Source organism: Gobio gobio, assembly GCF_949357685.1.
Source record: "Gobio gobio genome assembly, chromosome: 10".
Classification (NCBI taxonomy): Eukaryota; Metazoa; Chordata; class Actinopteri; order Cypriniformes; family Gobionidae; genus Gobio; species Gobio gobio.
In genome coordinates, this window is record NC_137116.1 from 12,052,824 (window position 1) to 12,079,421 (window position 26,598).

Below are 26,598 nucleotides of genomic sequence, written 5' to 3' on the forward strand. Positions count from 1 at the left end.
TGGAAACATTGAGTCCTGCCATCCATGTGGATGTGACTTTGACACGTACCACCTACCTAAGCATTGTTGAGGACCACGTACACCCATTCATGTCATGGCTGTGGCCTCTTTTAGCAGGATAATGCATCCTGCCACAAAACAAAAATATTAGTTAAGTATACTTAAAAAAAACTTGAGGGATGATAGAACTCTATAATGTAACCTAGTGATTAGCATAACCCCTAAACAAGCTATTCCACACTCAGAAAAATGTGTAAAAATGCTTGTCACTGGTGCAGTACGAGATTTATAGTAGTACCTTAAGGGTACATATTACTACCCTAAGGTACAACTATGCATAGTTTGGGGGTAGATAAGGTACTAAGTTGTCTCTTTAAGGGTATTGCCCCAGTGACAAGCTGCTGCATTTTTGCACTTTTTTCTGACAGTGCAAGTCTAAGAGGTCTTTTATAGCCTAAACCAATAACCTACATTTACTCAGACTGGGCAAAACCTAGAACCAAGATACTCTCTATCTGACAAATAGACTTGCAGTTAACACTAGTGAACTACGTATTCTTCAATAAAAGATGTATGACATTTTATTTTTGCCATGTACACTGTAATTCAGTTTGGGAGAAGAAAAAAAAAACATGTTTTGTCAATATTCAAATTTAACCACATTTTGCTTTCCCAATGAGATTTTCACATGAGAAAACAGTTTGAGAGCTTGTACATACAGTTAAAAAGCCTCCCCCACACCCCCAATAACAACTGGATATAAATTATGAGAGTGGTTGTCGTGTTGCAGCCAAATATTTTTTCCCATGTTCCTTTAATGGTGTGCTGTAGTCTGATGTGCTGGTGCCGTGAATGTGGTTCAGCTCAGCCCATAATTGGAGGCTGGACTGAACTTTGGGTGTTCCAAAAGAGTAATGTCCAATTTGCAAAAGTCGTTAAGGCGAATGTTTTTTTGCCCGGTTCAAGCAATGACAAAAACTGGACAGGACAGTGTGTTTGCGTCTGCGTGAATGCATGTGTTAAACCAACCAGCGTTCAATTGTGCCCTCACTTGTTCTGACTGACATATTTTCTGCTTCCACCTGAGCACAACCGTACATTTAAAAGATGATATATAGGCTAATGTGACAGAAGACGTGTTAAAACAATATTTCCTACCATTGTAAATGGTTTCGAGAGAGAGTTTATCGGGGAACGATGTCTGCACTGCAGTCTAATTTATGAAGGGGTGTAAAACTCAAGACTGCCTCTTGCTATTATTGCAATCGTATTTCAGAGTCAGAAGCTCTGTACACCCAACAGCTTAGAGCTGTAATGATTTCCTTCGCTCTCTCTCCCTTTCTCACTTTGCATGCTGTGCCCTCTCAGACTTATGTTCTGTCTGTAACTTTGCTGCTTGACGTTCTTAATGGTGTAGAACTCAGTCCCCTAAGCTTTAGCAGAGGAAATTAAGCATTGAGAAGAAAATACTGCACACTGGAAAATACATTAGCGATGGTCTCAGCACCCTCCAGCCTCTCCAAATTCTGCCTTTACAATTTTTACACAAATTATTTAAAAAAAAAAAAAAACCTTTTAATATTCCATTTGAATATTTCATAAAATATGAAAGAACATTTTAAATTGGTTCTGAAACAAAAGTCTTTTGTGATTTTACAAGTGTGTTACACCTCAAAAAAAAAGACGTATGAAAGTTCAGCCCACTTGGGAACTACTGTAATATGGCTAGGGTTGCTGATCTCTGAAAGACACCGTTCAACATGTTGTGTGTATGAGCTCCCTGTAGCATGTGTCAATTAAATGCTCCGTTTGATTTGACATGTACGCTCAGTATCTCGCAGCTTTCATTCGGATGTGCCTCGTTGTGGCTGATGCTCAGAAAACTCTTTTCATCCGGTCTCTCTTTCCCTCTAGCACACCGCCACAGCTTTGCAGATTGTTTGTTGAAACCATAAATCCTCGTAGACAGCTTTAGCTAGATTTTTCTATTAAAGAACCCCTTTCATAGGCAAAAATACCTTTGCGAGACAAATTACAAATACGAACGGTAATTATCAGCCATTTTCATCAGAGAGGATTCCAACTGGTGCGAGTTGCCAGATCCTGGTATGTTTTGTGAGGCTTAGATTGTATTTTTTGTGGACTGCGAACTTGTGCTTGCCATGTGTGAAAGTCCTCTAATGTTTCTACTGTCCTGAGCTTGTATGTTTTGTTTGTCAGTGTGCATGCAAATGAGCATAAATGTGCAAAATATGAAGGAGAGATGTAAAAAAAAAAGAACATGATTCAACCTCAACCTGTAAAAATATTCCATACGTTTCCTTTTAGTCATGGTCTGTGTGTAGCAGGTTAAAGCTGTTGTGGATATGGCAAGCAGATGACGTCCTTATACACACTCAGGCTATTCAGTCTCCCTTTACTCTCTCTCTCTCTCCCTCTCTCTCGCGCTGAGCGCTCTGATCTGGCTACTGTAGCATGTGTCTGAAGTTTGCAGTGTTTTATGTCTTGAAACAGCATGACTTGACCCTCTGTTTCGTCTGAGGTGTGGAATGCAGGGTACCTCAGGTGTGAGAGTAGAAAAAGTTTTAAGAGATGTGTTTAGATGACATGAACAGGCTCAAAAGACTAGGGCTTTTCACACTTGAAATAGTTAACCCTGGGTCATTCCAAAGCGTGGGTATTTATAAGCTACTATTTCACGCTTACACTCCTAAAACCTAGGGTTAATGTTCTTATTTGCATTGTCTATCAAGTTTATACTGAATGTTAAAATTAAACGATCTCTTCTTCACTCCAATAGTCACGTTTTCTGTCACCATTTGATATTTTTTCCCTACAGCATGCGGTTTTGATTGACTGTGCAAGACATGTGAATATGAGGAATGCCATAGGCTGTCTGTTGTTAAGCATCTAGCCGTAAAATTCTAATACTGTATTGTTTCACTCTCTACAAGTTTGGCACACAATGTGGGGTTAGCACCTGCTCTGTAGCTGGGTTTCATAACCCAGGGTAAAAAGCAGTGCTAACCCCACTTCTAAATTACAAGTGTGAAGCATTCCTTTACCTGGGTATAAAAAGCAAGGTTTAGAACAACGAGAACCTGAGGTTAGGAGCAATGTGAAAAGCCCTTTTCTTGTTTCATTAGCTAGTCATAAGAATAAAAAAAAAAGAAGAAAGGGCAGTCTGGAAAAGAATGATACAAAGGGTAAGTGAATAGACTGAGGGGAAATCCAAACCAAAAGAGTCAATTGAAGAAAGGAAAGGAAAGAAAAGATGTATCTTCTGTTGCTTATTTACATCAGTAAATGTACTCTTATATAAAGTAGGGCTTGGTATTGATACAGATGTCCCAAATCAGTTTAATTTTGTCACATTTTTATTAGATTTCAATTCATTTTACTATATTTCAGTTGTCCATTTTGCTTAGAAGAAATGCTATCTTTACTAATGTATAATGGCTCGTTTCCACCGAGCAGTACAGTTCAGTACGGTACGCAATTTTTGCCGTTTCCATTGTCAGAAGTTGTGAATGGTACTCTAATTCCGAACCGCACTGTACCACTTTTCTGGCACCCTTCTGTTGGGGTGAATGTTGATTGGTTGACAGAGAATCGTCACTTGCGCATGCTTTTTTTGGCTGTTTTCCCCTGCAGCCTTGGCTCAAAGAAAGCGTGTCATCTTCTTGTGACAAACAGCCACATGCCAAGAAGCAAGAACAAGATCTGTTGTATGTCGTCCATTGTTGTTTACTGTGTCGCTTTTTTTCTTCGCGCAAGAATGGAGGCGATCGCTACATATACATTCCAGAATTGTACAGAGGTGGACAGTAACTAAGTACATTTACTTGAGTACTGTACTTAAAGGGGCTATATGCAACTTTTTCCCCAAAATAAACGTAACAATAGCCTTTTTATTTTACCATTTATGACTCCAACATCTCCTGATGAGCATACTGACACCTTGTCCGCTCACAGTGGGTGCACCTATAAGCCTGTATCCTATTTTTCCTATTTTCTGGCGGGTCGTCTTTTCCCGCGCTGTCTGCGGATGTGACGTCACCACCGCTGCGAGAGCGAGCAGAAAATGAGAGCAGTTCTGTTTTTTGGCCACAGGTGTCAGTCGCGAGTTTAAATTTCAGAAAAACGCATATAGCCCCTTTAAGTACACTTTTTGAGTATCTGTACTTTCCTTGAGTAGTATTTTTTCTGGAAACTTATTACTTTTACTTCACTACATTTGAAAGACAAATATCATACTTTTTACTCCACTACATTTCTATCAAGGCCCTCAAAGTAGAAAGTCGTAGCCGCTTTGAAAGTCAGTGGATGATTTGTTTTCTTCTTTAAAACGTGATTGTTTTTTGTTTTTTTTGCAGACAGCCTATCAGTAATCACTCTTGTAGGATCACATTAAGTTCAATGTTTATTTTTTGAACACCAATCATTTTGATGGCAAAATAGAAGGCGGCAGTTCCCAGACGCAGTGCACGCAACCATGGCCATACTTAAAAGTTAAAATTCAGAAGAGCAGACGTGGATAAGTCTGAAAAAGTGTGACGACATGAAAGTGCACACAGAAAGCTGCCTCTCAGACGACAGACCACAAGTACTGAATTTTAGTCTATTGAAAACTAAAATCTTATAGTCAAAAGACTAAAACTAAATCCAAATTTGCTGTCCAAATTAACACTGGTATGAAGTATGATTGGTCAAATGATTTTTATAGATTTACCCGCCAAGTTGCCATGGATAGAGCGCTAACGCATAGGTAACGTTCGACAATGATGTTAGTTAGCATGCAAAAGCGTAGTTGGGCTAATAATGTTCACTGAAGTCCTTTCAGAAATATGTTTTTACATAATCCTGTCAAATAAACACAATGTAGAAACCTTTCTTTTCCAGTATGATTTTGACTTTGATAAGAGCTTTGTAACTTTTAAGCAAGTATTTAAATGAGTTCAAGATATGCTAGTATGTCAGATGGAGCATGACTGGCTTAAACCACCATGATGGAACAGTGCATTCATACAACAATGCAACAATAATAAAATAATGTGTTTACTTTTACTTTTGATACTTAAGTACTTTTAAAAGCAAGTACTTCTGTACTGTACTTCTGGAAACAATATGTTGTATTTATAATGTCACACTTACTATTTATCTAACAGTTTAAATGTTTTTTCGTACATAAAAAAAGATGGATTTTAGGAAGGGGGTCCCTCATAAAGGTTCATCATATTTGGGGGTCCTTGGCATCATAAAGTTTGAAAACCCCTGCAATATGTAGTAAAGAGTGAGGGTAGAGGACAAGAACAAGGAGAGGCGGGTGAATGGGGGGGCTTTTCTCCTAAGGAAACGGCAGTTTGAGGATGATTTTGTAGTATTAAATCTAGTCTCCCCAGATGCTCTGGGTCCTCCAGCCATGCATGGCTCACTCTCGCGAAGGATAGTTATGGCTGAGTCGCTGTTTGGGTATTGAGTGTTCTCTTGATAAGCGGTCATAATCCCCTGACATTAACTAGAGTGTGATGCCCTAGTGCTTGTATGTGTGTTCGTCTTTACAAGTTCTGTGCAGGTTTGTTGGAGCTATCCGACAGGCAGGCGCCCTTTACGACGTCCGAGGCCAATCTCACCCTCCTGGATGGGATGTTGTGACGAGCATCCTGATTAAACTACGCCATTCCGGCATGTCTAACCTGGAAAAGAAACGTCTCGTCTTCCCACGGTTCTTTTTCGTTTCTGACCCTGTCTTGCTGGAGATACTGGGCCAGGCATCTGACTCACACACCATACAGGCTCACCTGTTGAACCTATTTGATAATGTGAACAGAGTCGTGTTTCACGAGAAACTATGACCAGATACTTAGTTTTCAGTCACAGGAAGGGGAAACAGTGGATCTGAGTGAACCAATTAATGCCCAGGGTAATGTTGAAGCCTGGCTGGGTATGCTACTGCATGGAGTCAAGAAGACCATTCACAACATTATACGACAAGCCCACATGATTATTAGTGACCAGGGCTTTAAACTGGTGGAGTTCCAGTCGATGTTCCCTGCTCAGGTTGGACTGCTCGGCATACAGTTCCTCTGGACCAGAGATGCTGAGAAGGCTCTCCAGAATAGCAAGTCTGACAAGAAGATAATGCAGACTACTAACCAGAAATTCCTGGATCTTTTTGATGGAACGAACTGATTGATATGACTACTCATGATCTGACCAAGATGGACAGAACCAAATATGAGACACTCATCACCATACATGTTCACCAGAAGGACATTTTCGATGACCTGGTACAAATGAACATCCGGTCACCTTTAGACTTTGAATGGCAGAAACAGTCCCGCTTCTACTTCATAGAGGACACAGACAGATGCATAATCCAAATCACAGACGTGGAGTTTGATTACTGTAATGAGTATCTGGGCTGCACTGATCGTCTGGTGATTACACCTCTCATTGACAGATGTTATATCACATTGGCCCAGGCTTTAGGGATGAGTATGGGAGGGGCCCCTGCTGGCCCAGGAAAAACCGAAACCACCAAAGACATGGGCCGCTGCCTGGGAAAATATGTGGTTGTGTTCAATTGCTCCGACCAAATGTACTTCCGTGGACTGGGCCGCATCTATAAAGGATTAGCCCAGTCTGGCGCATGGGGCTGTTTTGATGAGTTCAACCGCATTGAGCTGCCTGTGCTCTCAGTAGCTGCTCAACAGATCTACATCGTCCTGCAGTGCAAGAAGAACAAAAAAACGCAATTCATATTCACAGATGGAGATGTGGTGGATATGGATAAAGAGTTTGGCATCTTCCTTACTATGAACCCAGGTTATGCTGGTCGGCAGGAGCTGCCAGAGAACTTGAAAATTCAGTTCCGCACAGTGGCCATGATGGTGCCTGACCGAGCCATCATCATGAGAGTGAAACTTGCCAGCGCAGGTTTTCGTGAAAATCAAGTCCTCAGCCGCAAATTTTATACCCTGTACAAACTGTGTGAGGAACAGCTTTCTAAACAGGTTCATTATGACTTTGGCTTGAGGAACATCTTGTCCGTTTTGAGGTCTCTGGGTCTAAAACTGTGTCCCCAACATACCACTGCTGCACTTAACACCGCAACAACTACATGCGTGACATAGCATGTGTGTGCAAGCATGCGTACATGTGTGAGAACTTATGTACATGTGCTTGCAAGGGTGTAACTTTGGTTTGAGAAGTGGGGGGGGACACAAAATGGGGAAAAATGTTTTCGACTTGAATCTCATTTCCTCCATTTACATACAGTTAGGGACTATGGTGATACAAAATACAGGAAATAATTAAGTTGTTTATAATGATATATTCTGCCAAAAAGAATAATGGGCTACTATGTATAAGAAAAATGTCTAACTTTATTTATTGTTGAATAGCCAAGAATAATTTTATAAAGTCAAAAACTTTCACTAAAAATGTTCACGTTTTGTGTGTGAATATAATTTAAATAATGTGAAACAATTTCCACTGTTCAACAAACTATTATTTCAAACTAACTGTTAAATCTGACATTTGTCAGAGACACATCCACCAAACCGCAGGTACACAAGATTATTTGTTACACAAGATGCAAAATTGAAACAATCTCACAAACATAAAAACAAACATGTAAATTTAATATAAAGATATTTTTTCATTGTCCTCCATCTATCAATTCAATCCCATTTCTCCATATACTAACTATTCACCCATACGGAAATGTAATATATGACATATATGTCCCTATATCGCAAATGACGCTGTCATATATGCTAAATATAAGACAATATATTGCTATAACATATATACATATCTCTAGATATATGTTGATATAAGTTTATAACATATATACATTTTCCATATTAAATTAGTATATTGACATATATTAATACGATATATATGACTATTGTTTATATAATATTGTATGTTATGACCATATATCTCACCGATATGTTTAATTTATATATGCCCATTTATTTAAACAACATACATACATTTTATATGCCTATGGTTTCCTTATTAATTCATTCCTTCTTTTCCTTATTTGAACAGCTTTAACTTTTAACAAGTCTACACAATACACATTTCATTAAAAAAGTTTTTATATACATATATACAACCCCAAATCAGAAAAAGTTGGGACAGAATGGAAAACGCAAATGAAAAAAAAAGAAGTGATTTCTAAATTTACTTTGACTTGTATTTCATTGCAGACAATATGAACACAAAATATTTCATGTTTTGTCTGGTCAACTTCATGTCATTCAGACCTGCAACACATTTAAAAAAAAAGTTGTGACAGGAGCAATTTAGGGCTAGTAATGAGGTAAAATGGTTAAATAATAATGTGATTTTAAACAGGTGATGTCAACAGGTGATTGTAATTATGATTTGGTACAAAAGCAGCATCCAAGAAAGGTCTAATAGGCCTTTATCACACTTCCTGTTTCCGGTAAGTGAAGCAGTGCACTGCTACTTCCGGTCCCATCGCGACGCAATCAAAACGCGGGTGTAGCTGCAGCGATCCGGTGCTCTAATACTAAATAATGACATCCTTACCTCAGATTTGAACATTTCCTGACACTAAAAGAATAGAGGAGAGCATGGGTGAGACTGATATGGTGGGATGAAGTTGTATGTTTGTGTGTTGTAGGCCTATGCATTTCCAAACTGCGGATGTTTACGTCTCATATCGTCAGCCTGCTGAAATGTTCCCATCCAAATGTGCATTTTGAATAATAAATACATTTCTAACCTCCCGCAGTCCAGTGATTGTCTTCTCATTAACAGTGCTTCTCTTACTAATCATATTTCATACCTGTTGTTACATTTTTTAATTAATTTGACTGATAAACACCCTTACGAAAGTTAACCATGGTTTTATTATAGTAAGAATGTAGTAACCATGTTTTTTTTCGTGGATTGACTACCATTTGTATTAGTTTTACTACAAATACCATGATAAACTAAAATAACCATGTTTTATTTTATTTGTAATAATAACCATGGTTCATTTTCATGTAATAAATAGATGAATGAATGCGCGGTAACTGCCTTAAAGAAAGTAAACAATGCATTTAATTAATCTTAAACAGTAATACGTTAACAGCGTGACTGAATGTTGGCATAAATGTGTGAATTACATATACTGTAGGCTACAGTGAAATGATTGTCACTGAAAAGTGACAGAACAATGACTTAAATATTAATACAAATCAATGTTGATTCAGATCTTATTGGTCAGGTCTCACACACACTTAATCGCGGACACTATTTAGACGTGCACTGACACCGTGTGGTGAAATAATCACGTATGTTTACGACCCTCGGCTTATGTCGGATTAAAAAACTACAAGTTCAACAGAGTTTGGAAAATCCTGTACACAGTAATGATCAGTTTATCTCTTCTCCTGTCTCGTAAAATGTCCGGATTTTTAAATCATCCTCCAGATGCTTATTTTAATTGTCGTTTGTTCAGCTAGGTGTTCACAGCACATTGAAAACATGCATAACCGGAAGAATCAGCACACTGCTTCGACGCGCACTTCCGGTATTCAATTCCTCCGTGATAAAGGCCTATCCTTTAGGAGCAAAGATGGGCCGAGGATTGCCAGTTTGCCAACAAATACGTGAGAAAATTATTGAAATGTTTAAAAACAATGTTCCTCAAAGAAAGATAGGAAGAGATTTGGATATTTCACATTCAACAGTGCATAACATAATTAAAAGATTCAAGGAATCTGGAGGAATTTCAGTGTGTAAAGGACAAGGGCGCAAGCCTAAGCTGAACAACCGTGATCGGTGATCCAGAAATTTCCTGGAACCACCAGGGGCCAACTAGGGGTAGCTATAAATCAAAAGATCACTGAGCTGAGGACATCCAAAAAGACTCTAACTTAAAAAAAATTACAGGCTGTATCATATACCTGTTGGTGGATTTTCATGTTCTGTGCTGTTTTATTTGTTACTTGTTTTGTTGTAATATTGTATTTATATATAATAAAGTTGTGTGTTCAGTAGTTTTCTAATTTTGCGCAGCTTAATTTTTCTTTTTATATTAAAACTGTGTAACAGTTTTGAGAAGCTGTTTCATGTCATGTGATGTAATGCTCCTCCCCACCTCAAGAGGGATCTAGGGAGGTTTCTGAAGGGCAGGTTATCCTTTTAAGAGGGACAAGTAAGACTGTTTTGGGGAGGTATTGGCATGGCTTTGAGTGTTTGCTCAACTTTGTGATGCATGGGACCCTGTATTGAGGAACCTCTTTGGTTCTACAGCTCAGTAGGGTTTTCTTTTGGCCTCATTCGTCAAGCAAGGATGCTTCATCTGGACTATATGGTTTTCTTCCACACCTTTGATTATTTGGACTGTTGTTTGGTTATAGTTTGGGACACTGTATGTTGAACTTTTGTGGACTTCCATTGAACTGTCAGGATGGGGTAAGATGGGGTACTTCTTACCTGACTAGGTGGGAGTTGTGAGAAATGGACTTTATTTCTGAGTGAACTCTACATGTTGTGGTTGGGCTGAAATGCTCTAACAAGATGTGAATTGTGAATTTCCATTTCTTTGAATGTATGTTTGGTGATATTGTTGCTGTTTGGGATATTTACTCTTTAAACCTTTAAATATATTCTTCTCTGCTCTGGGATAAACGGATCTCCCTCATTTATATATGTTACAAAATGAGAGTGTTACAACTGTTTTAATAAAGTTTAAATGTTTTACTGTATTACTTATTTTTTGCTAACTGCACCGTTTAACATTTAAGGCTTAGGCATGTCATATGTATTGCATTGCAAGTGTGTAAGTACACATCCATAACCTATATTTAAAAAATATGTACGAAATTAATGAAAGCATGTTTTTTTTACATTTGTTTAGTTTACACCATTAATTCAAAATATTTAGCAATTGATATACATAATATAAGAACATAACATATAAGAACATAACATATATTTAAAATATATGTGCACACTGTTTATATATATATAATGTCATTTATATATTCCATAAACATTTATCAAAAATATATTTTATACATTTCATTTTAAATGTAAAATATATAATAAGACTATATAAAAACATATATTAGGGACATATATGTAACATGTATGCAAGCAATATGCTATGCATACATGTGTAGTTTGTATATTGAACATATATACAAAGAAATATGTCATGTATATTGATAATTATATATGTGACATATATATATATATATAAAACACTGTATTATACATACATAAAATATATGGGCTAGTTTTATATGTCAATATATGAAATTGTTCCATTTTCTAATAGGTTTTATATATGGGCAGATATATATGTACATATATGTTTTCACTTTCTATGTGGATATATTTAATATATGTATATTTCATATATGTACATATATTACATTTCCGTATGGGCAACCTTCTATACTGTCCTGTCTCCTCACATGTAAGAACCAAACACATGCTTCCTGGTTAGCATGGTTGGGTTCAGCATCTTGCCTGCCTACCTGCACTTCTTCGCTTGCGCCTGTTCCCTGTCTCACCTATGAAATATGAAAATGTGCTAGCCTGTTTCTGACATGACGTAATTAAAATTAATTACCTGACCCTTTACACAGCACCTGACTCTGACTCTTACCCAACTCTGAGCTACTTCTCCCTGTCCCTGTCTTTAAGCTGCTTCACCTCATCTGTTCTCTGATATGAAAGCATGGCATAAAAAAATAAACTAAAGTTCTTCACAACTGAAACTATATTATAACAGTCAACAGAAAAATATCAGGGCCTGATTCTGTTTCTCTCCCACCACACAAGTGAGCAGGTAAATAATATGAAACCACACCCATGTGATGGTGTGACCATGTTAAAAAAATATTCTAAACAAATAACAACACGCAATTTGGCTCCTACAAGAAGAACATTTAATTTGATAATATTCAAACTGTATTCACTATTTATCATGTACACTTCTTCCCTTTTATCACCAACAAATCAAAATCACCTGGCCTTTCATACAGCACATAACCTAACGTACCTGTACTGTTGTGCTGCTACTGCTTTTCCCTGTCTCACCCTCTCTGTTCTGAAGCAGCTCCACCTCATCTGTGCTCTGATATGAAAACAACTGAGTTATGATCATAATGAGTCCACATAGCCAGAAAAGAGTCTCTGGATGTACATTTTAAAAACAGGGTGTGCCACATTCATTTTCAGATTAATGTGTAAAAAAAAAAAAAAAACCTGACTGCGTATCAATAACTTTACAGACTAGACTGGGCTGATGTGTAAAACTATACTCAGGCTCACCACATAACCATAACACTATATAAAATATAGGCTAACTCAGGCTAGCTCGACATTAGGCCTTTTCTTTGAACAAGTAAATCAATTTTTACAAATTAACTTCCATTTTAAATGAACAAATATTGTAAGTGAACAACAATAGCTCAAGTTTAGAAAAACATTTATTATTAAGACTTATTTTATTTCTGCATCTGAGTATAATGAGTTGAGTAGCTTATAACAGCAGCCAGAGTCTGCTTGTCATACATTGCTGACAGAAAACGCTGCTGTTTAAAGTGGACACAGAATGCTCTAGGCAACATTAAATGTTTAGGTTAGCTAGCTAACGTTAACGGTCTGAAGTTACCTAGCAACAGTGTATGTTAACGTTAGCTCATCAACAGGTGTAGACCATAGACTGTACAAAAATAAGTACACAGACATTTTGATTACCCTGACCTGAGTTAATTTACTGAATCAACCAACTCACATCTCCTTTCTCTTTTCTCATCCATGAAGACATTAAAGTCATCTGTTGCTGGCGTTTCATGACTGACTGCGATACCAGCTGCTCAGTAGAACTTTCTTCTTCTTCTTCTTCTCATTTTACGGCGGATCGCAAACAAATACGTGCATTACCGCCACCTATAGCAGAAATGGACCATTGACACTTCCTATATCTCTATACCCAGCATAAATTCCCCTTATTTACCCGCATAGAGACATCATCGAATTTCACAGTAGGGGTTCAGCGAAAAATCGGCAGCTGGCAGCAGGAAGTAGCTGCCACTGGCAGCTGACGTCAGCTGCCGCTAATAACCGGAAGTCGGAGTATGCCGCTTTTAGCAAGGCAAATAAATGATCAATTTATATACCATTTTAGTAATAAATGATCAATTTATATACCATTTTAGTATTTATTTAAATAAAATACCCAAATTTGTAATTTTGTATTTCGGAAGTCGGAGTATGCCGCTTTTAGCAAGGCAAATAAATGATCAATTTATATACCATTTTAGTAATAAATGATCAATTTATATACCATTTTAGTATTTATTTAAATAAAATACCCAAATTTGTAATTTTGTATTTGATTTAAAAAGGTTTATCAAGTATAAATCAATTAACGAGAATCATAGACATAATACAGAAAACAAAAAAATAAGCTACAGTTTAAATTATGTATGTCCGTGTATAAATATAATTTATGAATGTGTACGTGTTTGTTAAATAATGAAATGTATACATACACATATATTTATTAAATGCACAAACATTCATTAAAGTCCTGTCTAAAAGGAAAAAAGAACATTGTCTCAATGACCTTTATTTAAAATCATTCAGGTTTCAATACATTCGTCAAACAGCTGTAACTTTTAGAAAGATAGATAAGTTAGAAAAAAGAATTAGAAAGAAAGGTTAAGTTAAGAAAAAAAAAGAAAGCTTAGATTAACTAGGCTTTTAGACTACAACTGGTTGATGGAACAACTTCACTCTCCAGTAGCTGGCACCAATCACTGCAAAACCCTGGATGGGTGTTTTCCGAGAAAAAGCCTTGCATTTCACCTCGTTTTCCTCTTCCAACATAACCTAGAGGATTTATTAAAAAAAAAATTGTGACATTAATATCCAAATGACCTTATGAACAGGACACATGGATGCAGCCACATGAAAGACGATTCTTATTGCATTGTCATTAAGCAGCTAGCAGTGATCACATTCATAATTTATACACCTGGTAAACAGTTCTTGTATACTTCATTGCAGTGTCTGCAGGGCTGCAGTGTGTACATCTGGTAGTATTCTTGGCATGTCACCAACTTCTCTCTCCAATTTGTTACACCTGAATATTTAAATTTGAGGAGCATAAAAATGAGCATGATTAAAAAGAATTATTGAAGACATGTTGCTAAACCATTACATTTCTCAGTTTCTATTTTAACCACATTTAAATCAAATGTGCAAAAGAGAAAAATAAATAAATTATATAAATACACACATACTGTCCAGCCAGCAGAAGTGTGCCCTCCTCCTAAATGAGTCTGTATCCACCAGACTTCTGAATTTGGAACAAACTAAAGACAGATTTAACAATCCAGAATCACCCTCCTCAAGGACCACGTGAAGAAGAATTTCAGACAGGACAGAGTCCGGCAACTATTGGGTATTACAAACAAACAAAACAAAAAAATTACTACTGCCATTTCCAAACATCATGACCTAACCTCCCTTAAAACAGAATGTGCATATGGGTGCAGGTAAAACCTGAAAACATTTAATTTAACCAAGTATTTGCCATAAAGCTTCTAAGTAGTTTGTGAGATAATAAAGGCTTGAAATCTTTTCGAACTTTGCTTTGGTCATATTGAATTTAATACTACTACCCTCAAGAGGTCGATGTTCTTTACTTGTCCTGCCTCCTGTCGTTTTGTCTCTTCACTGATTACTTCCGGCAAGGCTGATGTGCACTTCCTCTTTCTGAAAAAACAAAAACATGCATTTAAATTACCAAACATTACTTATGTAAATAAAAACCATTTTGGCTCTTATCTATACCTTCCATGTGTCATTTTTGATAAGAGCAGATTCACCCACCACCGCCTGATATGGGCCATCTCATGCTGAAAAGCAAGATATATTTGGAAAAGTATGTTTTAAAAGTAAGTAATACCTTTCCTAGAAATAGAAAGGGATTGTGCTTACCTGGGTGAAGTCAAACTCCCAGTTAAACACCTTGTACAGTGCATACTGTAAAACATAACATTTTTAAATTATGATTACGATTTTACTTTTCTAACTTTATTTAGAGTAATGTTGCTGTTAGAGCATAAACAATATCTGCAATATGAATACGTTACGATGATCAAAGTTCAAAGCAAAGGGAGAGTTATTTATTTTATATTTTTTTAAAGAAAGAACTTTAAGGACTACATACAACTGGACACATGAAAAACAAAATTCATTGGGGATTATTTTACGGTTATCTGTAAAATAAATGTTATGGGGAAACAAAACCACCGTAATAACTTGCCATTAGCATGAATACACCGCAGTCCACAGATCCCAACTGTGCTGGAACACCCTGGAAAAAGAAATGGGGAAAAACTAACATTTTATTTATACACTAAAGATAGCAAAGAAATCAAAATTGTTGTAACATGAAATCAATACCTTATTTTTAACAAGCTTCCAAGATCCCGGATCCATCTTTATTGCAATTGAGCTTAAAAAGAAGGGGAAAAAAGAAAAGAAAAAAAAGTTATTTTATACACGAGAGAGAGAGGAACTTCGTGTTGAACCACTTAGCCATGTTGCAGCAGGTATAGACAGTAGCATACCTGAACTAGGGAGCAGGTTTATTTTTTATGCCACTATTTATTTTAAATGCCACTGTCTATGCCTATCTAAAGCCAGAGAACAAAGTGTTGAACTGAACCACTGGACTAATATGTAAAACTTTGAAGCCCGGTTTCACAGATAGGGTTAAGATTATGCCAGGATTAGGCCTTAGTGCAATTAGGACATTTATGTAGCTTTTATAAATATGCCTTAGAAAAAACATTACTGTTGCGAATCTTAAAAGAAACAATGGCACTGACATTTCACGATATGCAAGTGTAAGTTGTTTTCAGTTAAACATGCATTTTAGTCTGGGACTAGTTTGAGCCTTGTCTGTGAAACTGGGGGTGAAAGTTATATGGAAAAAATGAACAGTTCCATAATATTTGTATAGATATACAAAATAAATGAACAAAACGCGTAAAACTGGAACAGAACAGTTTGTGTCACGGAACTCCATGGAATGGAATTATACAGTATGTAAACCTGAACATGGATACACAGTCAGCATCTCCATAACCTCTAGGGTCATTGGAGTCAAGGATGTGTATCCTTTTAAGTTTCGGGAGCAATACCTGCAGAATACAAAGCAAACTTCCTACAATATAGCCTGCCTGTGTGTTGGTTTGTCATTTCTTATTTGAATTTATGTATACAATCTTTATTAAAGATAAAGATGGAAAACAAATGAATATGCCAAATTATGATTACCATAGAAGTTAACATTAACAATATCAAATATGGCTGTCAGGCAAAAGCGTGGATGAAAGCAATGATTAAGACATTTCCAAAATTAAACGAATGTTATTTGAAGAAATCAACAACTTACACATAAGGTCCAGTGACCTGATTTGCACATCGGAAATAGGATGCAGTCTTTTGAGGATGCATCAGTCTGTTGGAGTGAACAGAGGAACAAACATAGAACATATTGTTGAATGTGGCTATTCATCTGAGAATTAGTGATGACGATAACTTAAAGTTGAAAGTTCACCCAAAATTTAGTCGCCCTCAAGTTGTTTCAAATCTGTATTTTTGGGTGACCTGCCCCTTTAAAGCAGGATATCAAATGAAACCAAACATTTCTAAAACCACTTACCGGCAGGGACAGAAATGGATCACAATTCAGAGGTGGTTGCCAAGTGGCCACCACACATGAGTCAAGAACATGAACATCCTTGCCCTGTTAATAAAAAAAAATAAATACATACAATTAATTTTAAAAACACAAATATCATGCAATTTCGTTATTAGTTTATATTAACCAGGTTTGTCAATGACACCCATAATACCTTCTCTCCAGCAATGTGGGATAGCTGAGAAAGGCAACAGTTCATCACCTATTGCATGAGGATCCAGAATTTTAGGTCAAAATTTGATCACAAGTTACTTCAAATATATTAAAATAAAGTTATATAACATATCCACTAACTGTTGCCTCCACTTCCTGGTTCAATCCTAAAGACATCAAGTCAGATCTTTTCAACACTGTTTTACCCACTGCACCTATGATCTCATCTGGTGATTGGGTCCCATCCAAAACATGTTCAAACTAAGAGAATAAAACAGACACTGAAATGTCAAATTTGATAAAATCTAGAATTTGTATTAATAAAAATAAAAACCAGTATGCCTTTTGCCTGCTTTGATCAAGACAGGATATAATACATTTGAACATTGTTTCTTATGTGAAAACATACCAGGGGGCTTGGTTGGTTTTGCAACTGGAAATCTGGGGTTTCCTTCCTGGCACGTATGTTTGTCCGTCCCCAGCAATCTGTGTCAGGCTCTGGTAAACTTTGTGAAACTACAAAAAACAGAATATGATGAAGTAATGTTGATTAAATTTGTGTTTTGTATTAAACATGGCACATTTGGGATATTGGCAACAAAATAATGATTTGTATAAAAACCTAAACCTTGATATTTACATTTACGTCAGTGATTCAAGTAAACTTTACCTTCTTGAAGTTCTGTGAAACTACCTTGTAGCGCAAACAAAAAACCATGTATATGGCTAATTTAAACAATCTAAAGGGCATTACAGGCAATATTGAAAATTAGTACTCACTTAAACAACTACCTTCACTTCTGAATGTCAATTTCCCATGTAGGCCAATGTGGATGGAATGCTCTGCCTGTTTCTCCAAAGTTTTTGTGTATTTTTCATTAACTCTTTTGTTGTGAAGATGAAAGTACAATCGTAGGGAGAACATATAATGTGCATCCCTCATTTGACACAAAGAATATCTGCTGGAAGACAACTCCCGGTTTAGCTGTTCAGCTACGGAGGAGTTAACAAGAGCAGCTAACTGTGGTGCCAATTTCAAACTTCTCAAAACCTCCTCTTGTCTCTTTTGATTTTTTTGATGGAACCGATCATACAAAGAGAATCTTGCATTGGTTCCTGTCACAGGATGCAGTGAGGACAAAGTGTCAGAAGAACAGGTGGTGGCCTCATTTTCAGAGACTTTTCTAGATGAAAAGCCAACACTTGTCACCCATGGGAACCGGACTTCAAGTCGTTTTTCCGTTGCTGCCTGGATGTGTGCAGCAGTGTTTTCACAAAGTCGTCCATCATATGGCTGGAAAAAACGTTGGTTGGTGCGATTATTAACGTGTCTTGCAACACGTCCAGCAATGTCTGACACATACACTGTGGGAGGGTGTTTAAAGCTCAACAGAGCATCTCCATGATCACGTGCCGACTCTTGCCACCACAGTGCTGACTGGTAGTACACCACAGAGTGTGGGCAGGACATGTGCAAAACACCACCTCCATTTGGCAAAACAAAAAGAAAATTGGTAAAAATGTGTTAATTTAAGAAGTAAACATCCTCAAAACATTCTATGCATGATGACAAAAAAAAAATTTTTTAAATAGATAAAAAAAAAAACGCACAAAAAGTATTCAAAGATCTTAATTTGTGTTCCAAAGATGTTATGGGTTTGGCATGACATGAGGGTGATTAATGACAATAATTTCCTAAATGGGTGAACTTAACCCTTTAACATATAATAATAATAATAATAATAATAATAATAATAATAATAATAATAGTCTTACCACCAGCCTTCTGAAGCTTAACAAACATTTTGGGGTACAAGTCCTTGTAAAGTAGCAGCTCCTCAAGTCTGTTTATTAAGTCAGTGGTACTACCCATGTGTGATACTCCAAGGGCATTGCAGGCTTTGACCAAGGCTTCTTTCTTTGGCTAAATATAAAAGTCATGGTTAATAAATAAAAAAAAGAAAAGAAAACATCATTAGCAGAATAAAGTACATTACATACAGTTTTGGACTCCAGCACTTGCAAAATGGCTTCTTCATCTATCTCCAAGCCACAGCTAGAGGTGAAAGCACGATCTTTCTGAGACAGACCTTTGTACACTTCTGTCTTTGGAACAAAATCGCTTACCCTAGAGCAGTTACCCAGCCAAGGAGTAAAGGCAGTGTATGTCAAGGGAAGTGAATAAGGATTGGCACACTTGTTGCCTAAAATTCAAAAAGGAAAAGAACTTTCATTTCAGGATTTAAGCTATGGGTACAACCACTCCACCCCCAAAATAGCACTCACCATCACAGAACCCAGAAGCAGTCATTTCCTTCTCAAGTGTCTCCCATCTTGTCCTCACATTAACTTGAGTATCCTCTTGGCTGATGTTGTCCAAATTTGGCCGTCTAAACAGATGTGCTAATACACAACCAAGACAATGAGCAAAGAAGCAAATATATATCAAGATTATATGATGTCATTATTTGCACTCACAATTAACACAATACTCCCTTCACTCTGTTTTACCTGGTAAATCAAATGCAATTTTCCAGTTTCCATCTGCAACCAAAACCGGAGGGCTGTGGCCACATCTGACACATGAATAGTTATAGGAGTACTCCCTCAGAGCAGAGAAATGATAAAATGCTTTTCTTATCAAATTGTGTTGAAAAGTGATGTTGGCATGATCCTCCATTGTTTTCAAAAAACGTCCAAGGGCAATATGATTCTATAAAAACACAGAGACATTACTGACATGTAGAATTATTTATGAAATTCATGTCATGTTAAGTCACTCACTGCCAGTCCAGATGTTAGAAGAGAACAGAGGGGAATGGTCAAAAAGGTCCTGTTTTCATAATTGTGAAAACCAGACTGATATTCTTGAAACCTCACTGGACGTCTACAAACAAGGCAGTTCTTCACATATACTGGCACATCTGGAGAAAACAGAAATTGTATAATATATTAAATGTTAAACATAATGTGGAAATGCATAAAAAAAATAAAAAAAATAAATAATAAATAAAAAAAATCTATACATTTCTGAAATTAACCTCGAGTCACTGAAGATATTCCATACACTGTTCCATGCCGTGTAAATAGTACCCTCTCCCCCAAAGCTGGTGGAGTGGGACCAGGGCAGTAAGGACAGTTGGACTCTAGAGGTTCAAAGAAGTCTGGGATTTGGCGTTCTTTTGTTGACAAATCCTGTGGCAGGTTTTCTGGCACCCTCTTTTGCCTCCACAAATAATCTGTCAACTCCTGTATGTCAGTAGAAGCCAGTGTTGCCACTTCTGTGCCTTCAACATCTCTGACCCTTTCATCCACATCACTGTCGTCAGCATTTGTGTCAGTTTGACAAGAAAGGAGATGGGGTTTCTCTTGAAACAGCCACCACATGCACAGGTATCTGTGGACGCAGCTTCTCATTTTATTGCGGCACTGGCAGTGCCACTTGCCCAGAAGGCTATCAAAAGACACTCTGGTCCTTTCGAACTGACACCAGCTGTCTCTTACCCCTGTAAACACTGAAAAATAAACAAACCTGACAGAGGTTTGCTCCTGCCAAAAAATGGGAAAAACACAATCCACACCACCAGCAATACTTTGGTTTCTTAGCTGCACACATTCATCTTGTCGGGTTTTCGACAGCAGGCCACTGTCAACCATTGACTGCAAAGAGTCCTCCCTAAGTGCTGCTGGTGCAGAATAGCACACTGCTCTATTTGTCCTTCGAAGGTGATCGCATTCAATGCCTGGATTGCCACTTTCAACTCCAATCCTCATAAAATCTTGACACTGAGGGGACTCACAGGCAATAGACCCCAAGACGATTTGTTTCTTTACGTGAACAGGGACTCTAGGTCCATGGGCATCTTTTGGGGTGACAAAAATCCCATTTCGTTCATCAATACAAAAGACAGGTGGCTGTTCCCTGATCTGCTGCCCGGCCTGTGGTTTTTCTGAAGATGGCCCTTCTGAGGGACAATATATAAACATGTTAATGTAGCCAAAGATCAATAAATATTAAACATCCTTAAATACCAGTATCAAAGGTACATACTGTCTGGCTTGTTGGTAATTTTGTATGTAACTGATAGATCTACAAAAAGGACAAAAAATGAGGCGAGTTAATCATAATATGAATGAAAGACTTTAAAATTTAACTAATAACATTGAACATACCATGATTATGTAGGTGCTTTTTAAAGTCAGGGGCACGACACAAGATGTGCTGACACTTCGGGCAATGCCAATGGCACCTCTTTTGTTGTTGCGCATTCAAACAAAAGCAAGGAACACAATATTTTTCTAGAAAGAGAAAAGAAAGTTAACACATTTTAACTTACACCAAACATGTAAAACACGCGTGCTTTGTACAATGCTTACGGATGCCATTGTCCTCAAAATATATGGCATGCTTTAAATGCTTTGCCTGAAAATGCTCAGGACTTGACATCACCCCAGTTGTACAGTAGGGACAGCTGCCTGTCCCAGAAAAGACGTCATCTTTCCCAAAAGCAAGGGGTATTCCTACACATGCAGTGTATACAAGAAAATAACATAAAATAGCAACACAAATTCATAGTATATATAAAAGGTAGAACATTTTAGAAGTCTCATTACATTTTTACCATGCTCTGCTAAAATTTACTTCAGTTAGTAAAATTTTGGAAAATGAATCAGCTTCTTACCTGCCATAATTGATAGGCAGTTACACAAGAAGTGTAGAACTGTACACAGAGTGAGAAGGTAGTTCTTAAAAGAACTTTTTGTGTCCAAAAAAAAAAAAAAAAAAAAAATGCAATAGCAATAATAAAAAAAAATTCAATAAATGGTTGGATATCAGACAATCCCCTAACAAATTAGATACACACACACAAAAAAAACGACATGGTTAGTGTTGTACGTGTTTCATCATTGTCAATAATTCCAATAAATCAGCATGAGCTTTATTCTAATCAATAGATTAAGTTAACGTGTTAACAAACGCTAATATTTAATGGTAATGGTAACGTAATTTGAAGTTAATGATCGCCCCTTGGCAAACCAGGAGGCACAAGCTGCGTTTCTACAAATGATTAAATTAACCAATTCAAGTAGTCAGATACACTGTCTCTAACATAAAAGTTAAAATCCAATTTACAGAGCAACAACAATTTATTAATCTGATCATTAATATACGAATTACGAACTTACCGAGCCAAATACCGACACCATTACAGGATATTTTCCGGCGCCAACATTGCTGCTGTCTCTTGAATTCAGTTAAATGTGATTGGTTGTTACTACGTTGGACGATGCTGATTGGCTGCCACGAAATAGCAGGTCCCTCCTATTATGGCAGGACTTCCGGCTGTCAACGGCAGCTACTTCCTGCTGCCAGTGGCAGCTACTTCCTGCTGCCAGCTGCCGATTTTTCGCTGAACCCCCTCTCGAATTTCATCCGGCGCTGCGTGTTCAGCTCCTCCGTCCACTCTCAGCCCCCATGACAGGAAAAGGAAAAAAAAACACACAAAAAAACACCTATTTTAAATACGCTTATTTTTTTTTATTTTTTTTTTATTTTTTATTGAACCTTTAACATAGAATACAAGAGCTCGTAGAGGTAACAGTACCAAATGTAAACTCAAATACAATAATAGTCAGGGGATCTGCAATAAAATTTAAGAAAGATAAATAATAATAATAAAAAATAAAATAAAGCAATTCAATTAAAAATAAATAAAAGATACATTTAAATCACAAGAAACTTTGACATGTCCGATGATACTTTCAGAGCACGACAGTTTTTCAGTAACCCCAATGAGGAGTAAAATAATTTGAATTCACACATAAAATGTTCAAAGGATGGATGAGTATTTCTCCACTTACAACAATGAATATGGTATTTAGCAAGTAGGAAAACAATATTCACAATGTCTAATGTTGAATTATTTAAACCATCAACATAAAACAAAATATGGTAGATGCTGAATACAGGAATGTTTGACATTTTCAAAGTTAGCCAGTCTCTGACATCACTCCAGAACCGGCTTGAAATGGAACAGGTAAAGAATAAATGTTCTAGAGATTCATCAGAAAAATCACAAAACGCACACCCCGCCTTGTCAAATTTAAATCGCTTATGAAGAAAATTGGAAACTGGATAAATTTTGTGACAAATTTTAAAATGTGTTTCTTTGACCTTAGGAGGAATTGGCCATTTAACATATTTAGAAAATGCCTTTCCCAACAGTTCAGAAAGGTCTACAGACACACAGTTTTTATTATAATCATGGAACAATTTAGATTTAAAAGCATCTGTAGCAACCTTATTATTAAATGTTTTATCAAGTAACTTAAAACGACCAATTAATAAATTCGGCAATACAGGAGTGACATTAGAGTAAGTCAAGGTATTCTGTATTAGGATCAAGGCTAAAGGAATAGCTTTACAAATTCTTTGATACTCTCTATGAGTACAGATTAAATTATAACGTTCCACCACACCGTTATGAGACAGTAAAACACCATTACGATCCATCAAGTCAGTCATGAAGACAATTCCTTTGTCAAACCAATCAGCTTTAAATACTGATTTTCTGTTTACAAGTATAACTCTATTATTCCACAGAACCGAACTATGTGGAGTAAAGTTGTGTGTGAATATCATTTTCCAAAACAATAGTATTTGACTATGAAATTTAGACAACGCAAGTGGAATCTTATTAATATCAAAATCACATCTTAACAAAAAATCTAAACCACCCAGCTTTCCAAAAATAGCCTTGGGTATGTGAAACCACAGAGAGTTGGTGCAAGCAAAAAAAGTTCTTAACCAGTTAATTCTAAATGATCCTATCAAGGATTCAAAATCCAAGGCTTTTAAACCACCATTTTTATAATCTTTAACTAACTGAGCTCTTTTTAAATAGTGTGTTTTATTCCTCCATAAAAATTGAAATAAAACCGAGTTGGCCTTCTTAATATTACAGTTCGAAATAAACAAGGAGTGACATGGATATATTAACCTCGACACCCCTTCAGCTTTAGATAAAATAACTCTTCCAAACACTGTTATATCTCTGAGCAGCCAGTGACTTAGCGATTTTTTCATGTCAGCGATACGTTTCTCAAAGTTAACCTCCTCAATCTTGCGAACATCCCTAGATATTGTTAAACCCAAATATTTAACCTCATTCTGAACATTTATTGAGGCAATAGAGTTCTCAAGACACGAGTGAATAGGCAACAGAACACATTTTTTAATATTGAGAGACAAACCCGAGGCATCCGAAAAAGTTTTGATTAATTTTAGAGCAATGTCAATCATACCTTTATCTTTTAAAAAGATTGCAGTATCGTCTGCAAATTGGCTGATCTTAAATTCCTTTCCAAAAATCTTAATGCCTTGCAAATTAAAATTATTAACAATAGCCAAAGTGAGCATCTGAGTAGTAAGAATAAATAATTTTGGAGATATGGGACATCCTTGACGAATTCCTCTAGACATTTTAAAGCTAGGCGTAATTTCAGATCCCAAAGATACCGAACTAGATATGTCTGAATATAACATTTTGATTATATTGCAAAATTTATCACCAAAACCCAAACTTTTTATAGTTTCAATAATAAAACCATGCTCTAACGAATCGAAAGCCTTATAAAAATCAAGGAATAATATTAGACTCTCTTCCTCTATTACATGACTGTAATCCAACATATCAAGAATCAGTCTTGTATGAAAATATATATTCCTTCCCTTTATAAATGCAGATTGACATTCATCAATAACCGTAGGCAAGCCACTGTCAAGGCGATTGGCATATACCAGAGCTAGTAATTTGTAATCCGTACCTAAAAGGGTTATCGGTCTCCAATTATCAATAGAAAGCAGATCTTTATCGGTCTTTGGGATCAATGTAATGAGACCACGTTTCATTGTAGGAGAGAGATTTTGATTTAAAATACACTCACTAAGGGCTTCAAATAAAAGCTGACGGATATCCTTCCAAAAGAAAACATAGAAATTGGCCGTTAAACCATCTAGCCCAGGTGATTTGCCCTTGGCCATTTGATTAATAGCTTTATCCAACTCCTCATTTATTAAATCATCTTCCATAGTTTTTTTAAAGTCATCCTTTATTAAATCAATCCAACCTTGAATTACATGAAAAAAGGATTTGCAGCTTACCTCAGAGTATTTGGAACAATACAAGTTATTATAAAAATCTCTAACTTCCTTATTGATTAAACTAAAATCATCAGTAACCATTCCATTGATGCTTAATTCTGAAATTTTCTTTTTTGTTTGCCTTTGTTTCTCAAGATTAAAAAAGTAGGAAGAATTTTTTTCTCCCTCCTCTAACCATCGAGCCCTTGACCGAATAAACGCACCACGAGCTTTATCTAGGAATAAAGTATCTAGTTCAATTGTAAAATTTTCTCAAAAGATCATGAAGAATGGAGGAAGTCAAGAGGGTTGAGACTGCGTGCTGAGTGTGTGCTCTAATCAACCAGGAGAACTATTGAATTGTTTGATTGTTGCTGTGGAGAAAACGATATCATGCCGCCTAAAAAGTATACTGCGCAGGCCGAGGAGGTTGACGATATAAAGCGATCTCTCGACATGTTGACGGAGGAGGTTTCTGTTGTAAGACAACAGCAGAAAACCATCATGAGCTTGGTGGAGGAAGTTAAAGCTCTCAGGCTTCAAAACATTGAAAAAGAAAAGCAGATAATGGCACTGGAAAACCGAGTGGCCGATTTGGAACAATATAACAGGATGAATGACATTATACTCACTGGGTTGGATCAAACCTCGCTCTTACGCTAGAGCGGTGGCGACACGGAATGAAGGAGAGGCGAGTGATCAAGACGCTGCATCGGTTGAACAGCAGGTGACGGCGTTCCTACACTCATCGAGGATTGAGTTGGACAGGGACAACATTGAAGCTTGTCATACTCTCCCACGGAGAAATAAGATGGACACACCAGCCATAATAATTCGGTTCACTAACAGGAAACATAAGATGGAACTGTTGAAACAAGGAAGAAGGCTGAAGGGCACGGATGTGTATCTGAACGAACATTTGACAAAGAAAAACGCAGACATTGCCAGTAAGGCCCGATTCCTTAGAAGACAGAAAAAAATACAATCTACATGGACTTCCAATTGTAAAATCTTCATCAAGACGAATGGAACACCAGAGCAAGCCAAAGTGCAAGTTATTAGGGATCTGGAGGATCTGAAGAAATATCAGTAAGGAAAATGAGACCAGGTAATGCAAAATACCTAAGAATGAAAAGATCATAAAAAGTCAACTATGTCATCTGTTGAAAATAAAAAGTTAGGTACATCGGGATTAGAAAATTTTGTATATACTGAATATAAAATGCAAGATATAGAAAGTAACATTGATCCGGATAATAACTTACTTATTAATATTAACAACAGTTGTAGATATTACACAGATGAGCAATTCAATATAACATTCCAACTAGGGAAAGATATTTCAATAATCCATTTTAATAGTAGAAGTCTATATGCCAATTTTCAAAGCATTAAAGATTATTTAAGACAATTAAAGAATCTATTCAACATCATAGCGATTTCAGAGACCTGGCTTAGTGATGAAAAAGGGGTGGACTTTGAGATTGAGGATTATGAATTGAATTATAGAAATAGAGTGAATAGAAGTGGAGGA

General features: G+C 36.7%; 2 protein-coding genes across 5 annotated transcripts in view; one reads left to right on the forward strand and one right to left on the reverse strand.

Annotated features, from left to right (window-relative positions):
• The window catches only part of LOC307132841 (outer dynein arm-docking complex subunit 2-like), a gene marked incomplete at both ends in the record, with an annotated part of 69,216 nt that extends 63,024 nt beyond the window's left edge, over window positions 1-6,192 (forward strand). The window contains one exon of the mRNA XM_079827418.1: window positions 5,860-6,192. Coding sequence (XP_079683544.1) covers window positions 5,860-6,192 — 333 coding nt within the window. The remainder of the gene's footprint in view (window positions 1-5,859) is intronic.
• A 7,393-nt stretch (window positions 6,193-13,585) lies between these two features.
• On the reverse strand, window positions 13,586-22,189 carry LOC307132665 (uncharacterized protein). 4 transcript variants are annotated; one of them, XM_079827128.1, is made up of 25 exons: window positions 22,109-22,189; window positions 21,604-21,766; window positions 21,299-21,442; window positions 21,095-21,220; window positions 20,973-21,011; window positions 19,963-20,886; window positions 19,706-19,845; window positions 19,433-19,634; window positions 19,208-19,324; window positions 18,923-19,125; window positions 18,698-18,845; window positions 17,702-18,406; window positions 17,331-17,437; window positions 17,063-17,182; window positions 16,923-16,970; window positions 16,730-16,813; window positions 16,460-16,525; window positions 15,463-15,514; window positions 15,323-15,373; window positions 14,995-15,039; window positions 14,848-14,912; window positions 14,676-14,769; window positions 14,295-14,448; window positions 14,027-14,134; window positions 13,586-13,881 (listed from the first exon to the last, which is right to left on the reverse strand). In XM_079827128.1, exons 2-18 carry the CDS (start codon window positions 21,608-21,610, stop codon window positions 15,470-15,472), a joined length of 3,225 nt encoding a protein of 1,074 aa, XP_079683254.1. In that variant the 5' UTR covers window positions 21,611-21,766; window positions 22,109-22,189; the 3' UTR covers window positions 13,586-13,881; window positions 14,027-14,134; window positions 14,295-14,448; window positions 14,676-14,769; window positions 14,848-14,912; window positions 14,995-15,039; window positions 15,323-15,373; window positions 15,463-15,469. The 4 variants fall into 4 exon arrangements, with proteins under 4 accessions (XP_079683254.1, XP_079683257.1, XP_079683255.1 ...); XM_079827129.1 differs by lacking the exon at window positions 22,109-22,189 and having other exon boundaries at window positions 13,605-13,881; window positions 14,291-14,448; window positions 21,604-21,687; XM_079827131.1 differs by lacking the exons at window positions 21,604-21,766; window positions 22,109-22,189 and having other exon boundaries at window positions 13,604-13,881; window positions 21,299-21,468.
• Window positions 22,190-26,598: the final 4,409 nt, after the last annotated feature.

Coding starts and splice junctions, on each gene's coding strand:
- LOC307132665 (XM_079827128.1), bottom strand. Junction 16,971..17,062: donor ACCAGGAAGTGGAGGCAACA/GTTAGTGGATAT, acceptor CTCATGCAATAG/GTGATGAACTGTTGCCTTTC. Junction 16,814..16,922: donor CCCACATTGCTGGAGAGAAG/GTATTATGGGTG, acceptor TTTTATTAACAG/GGCAAGGATGTTCATGTTCT.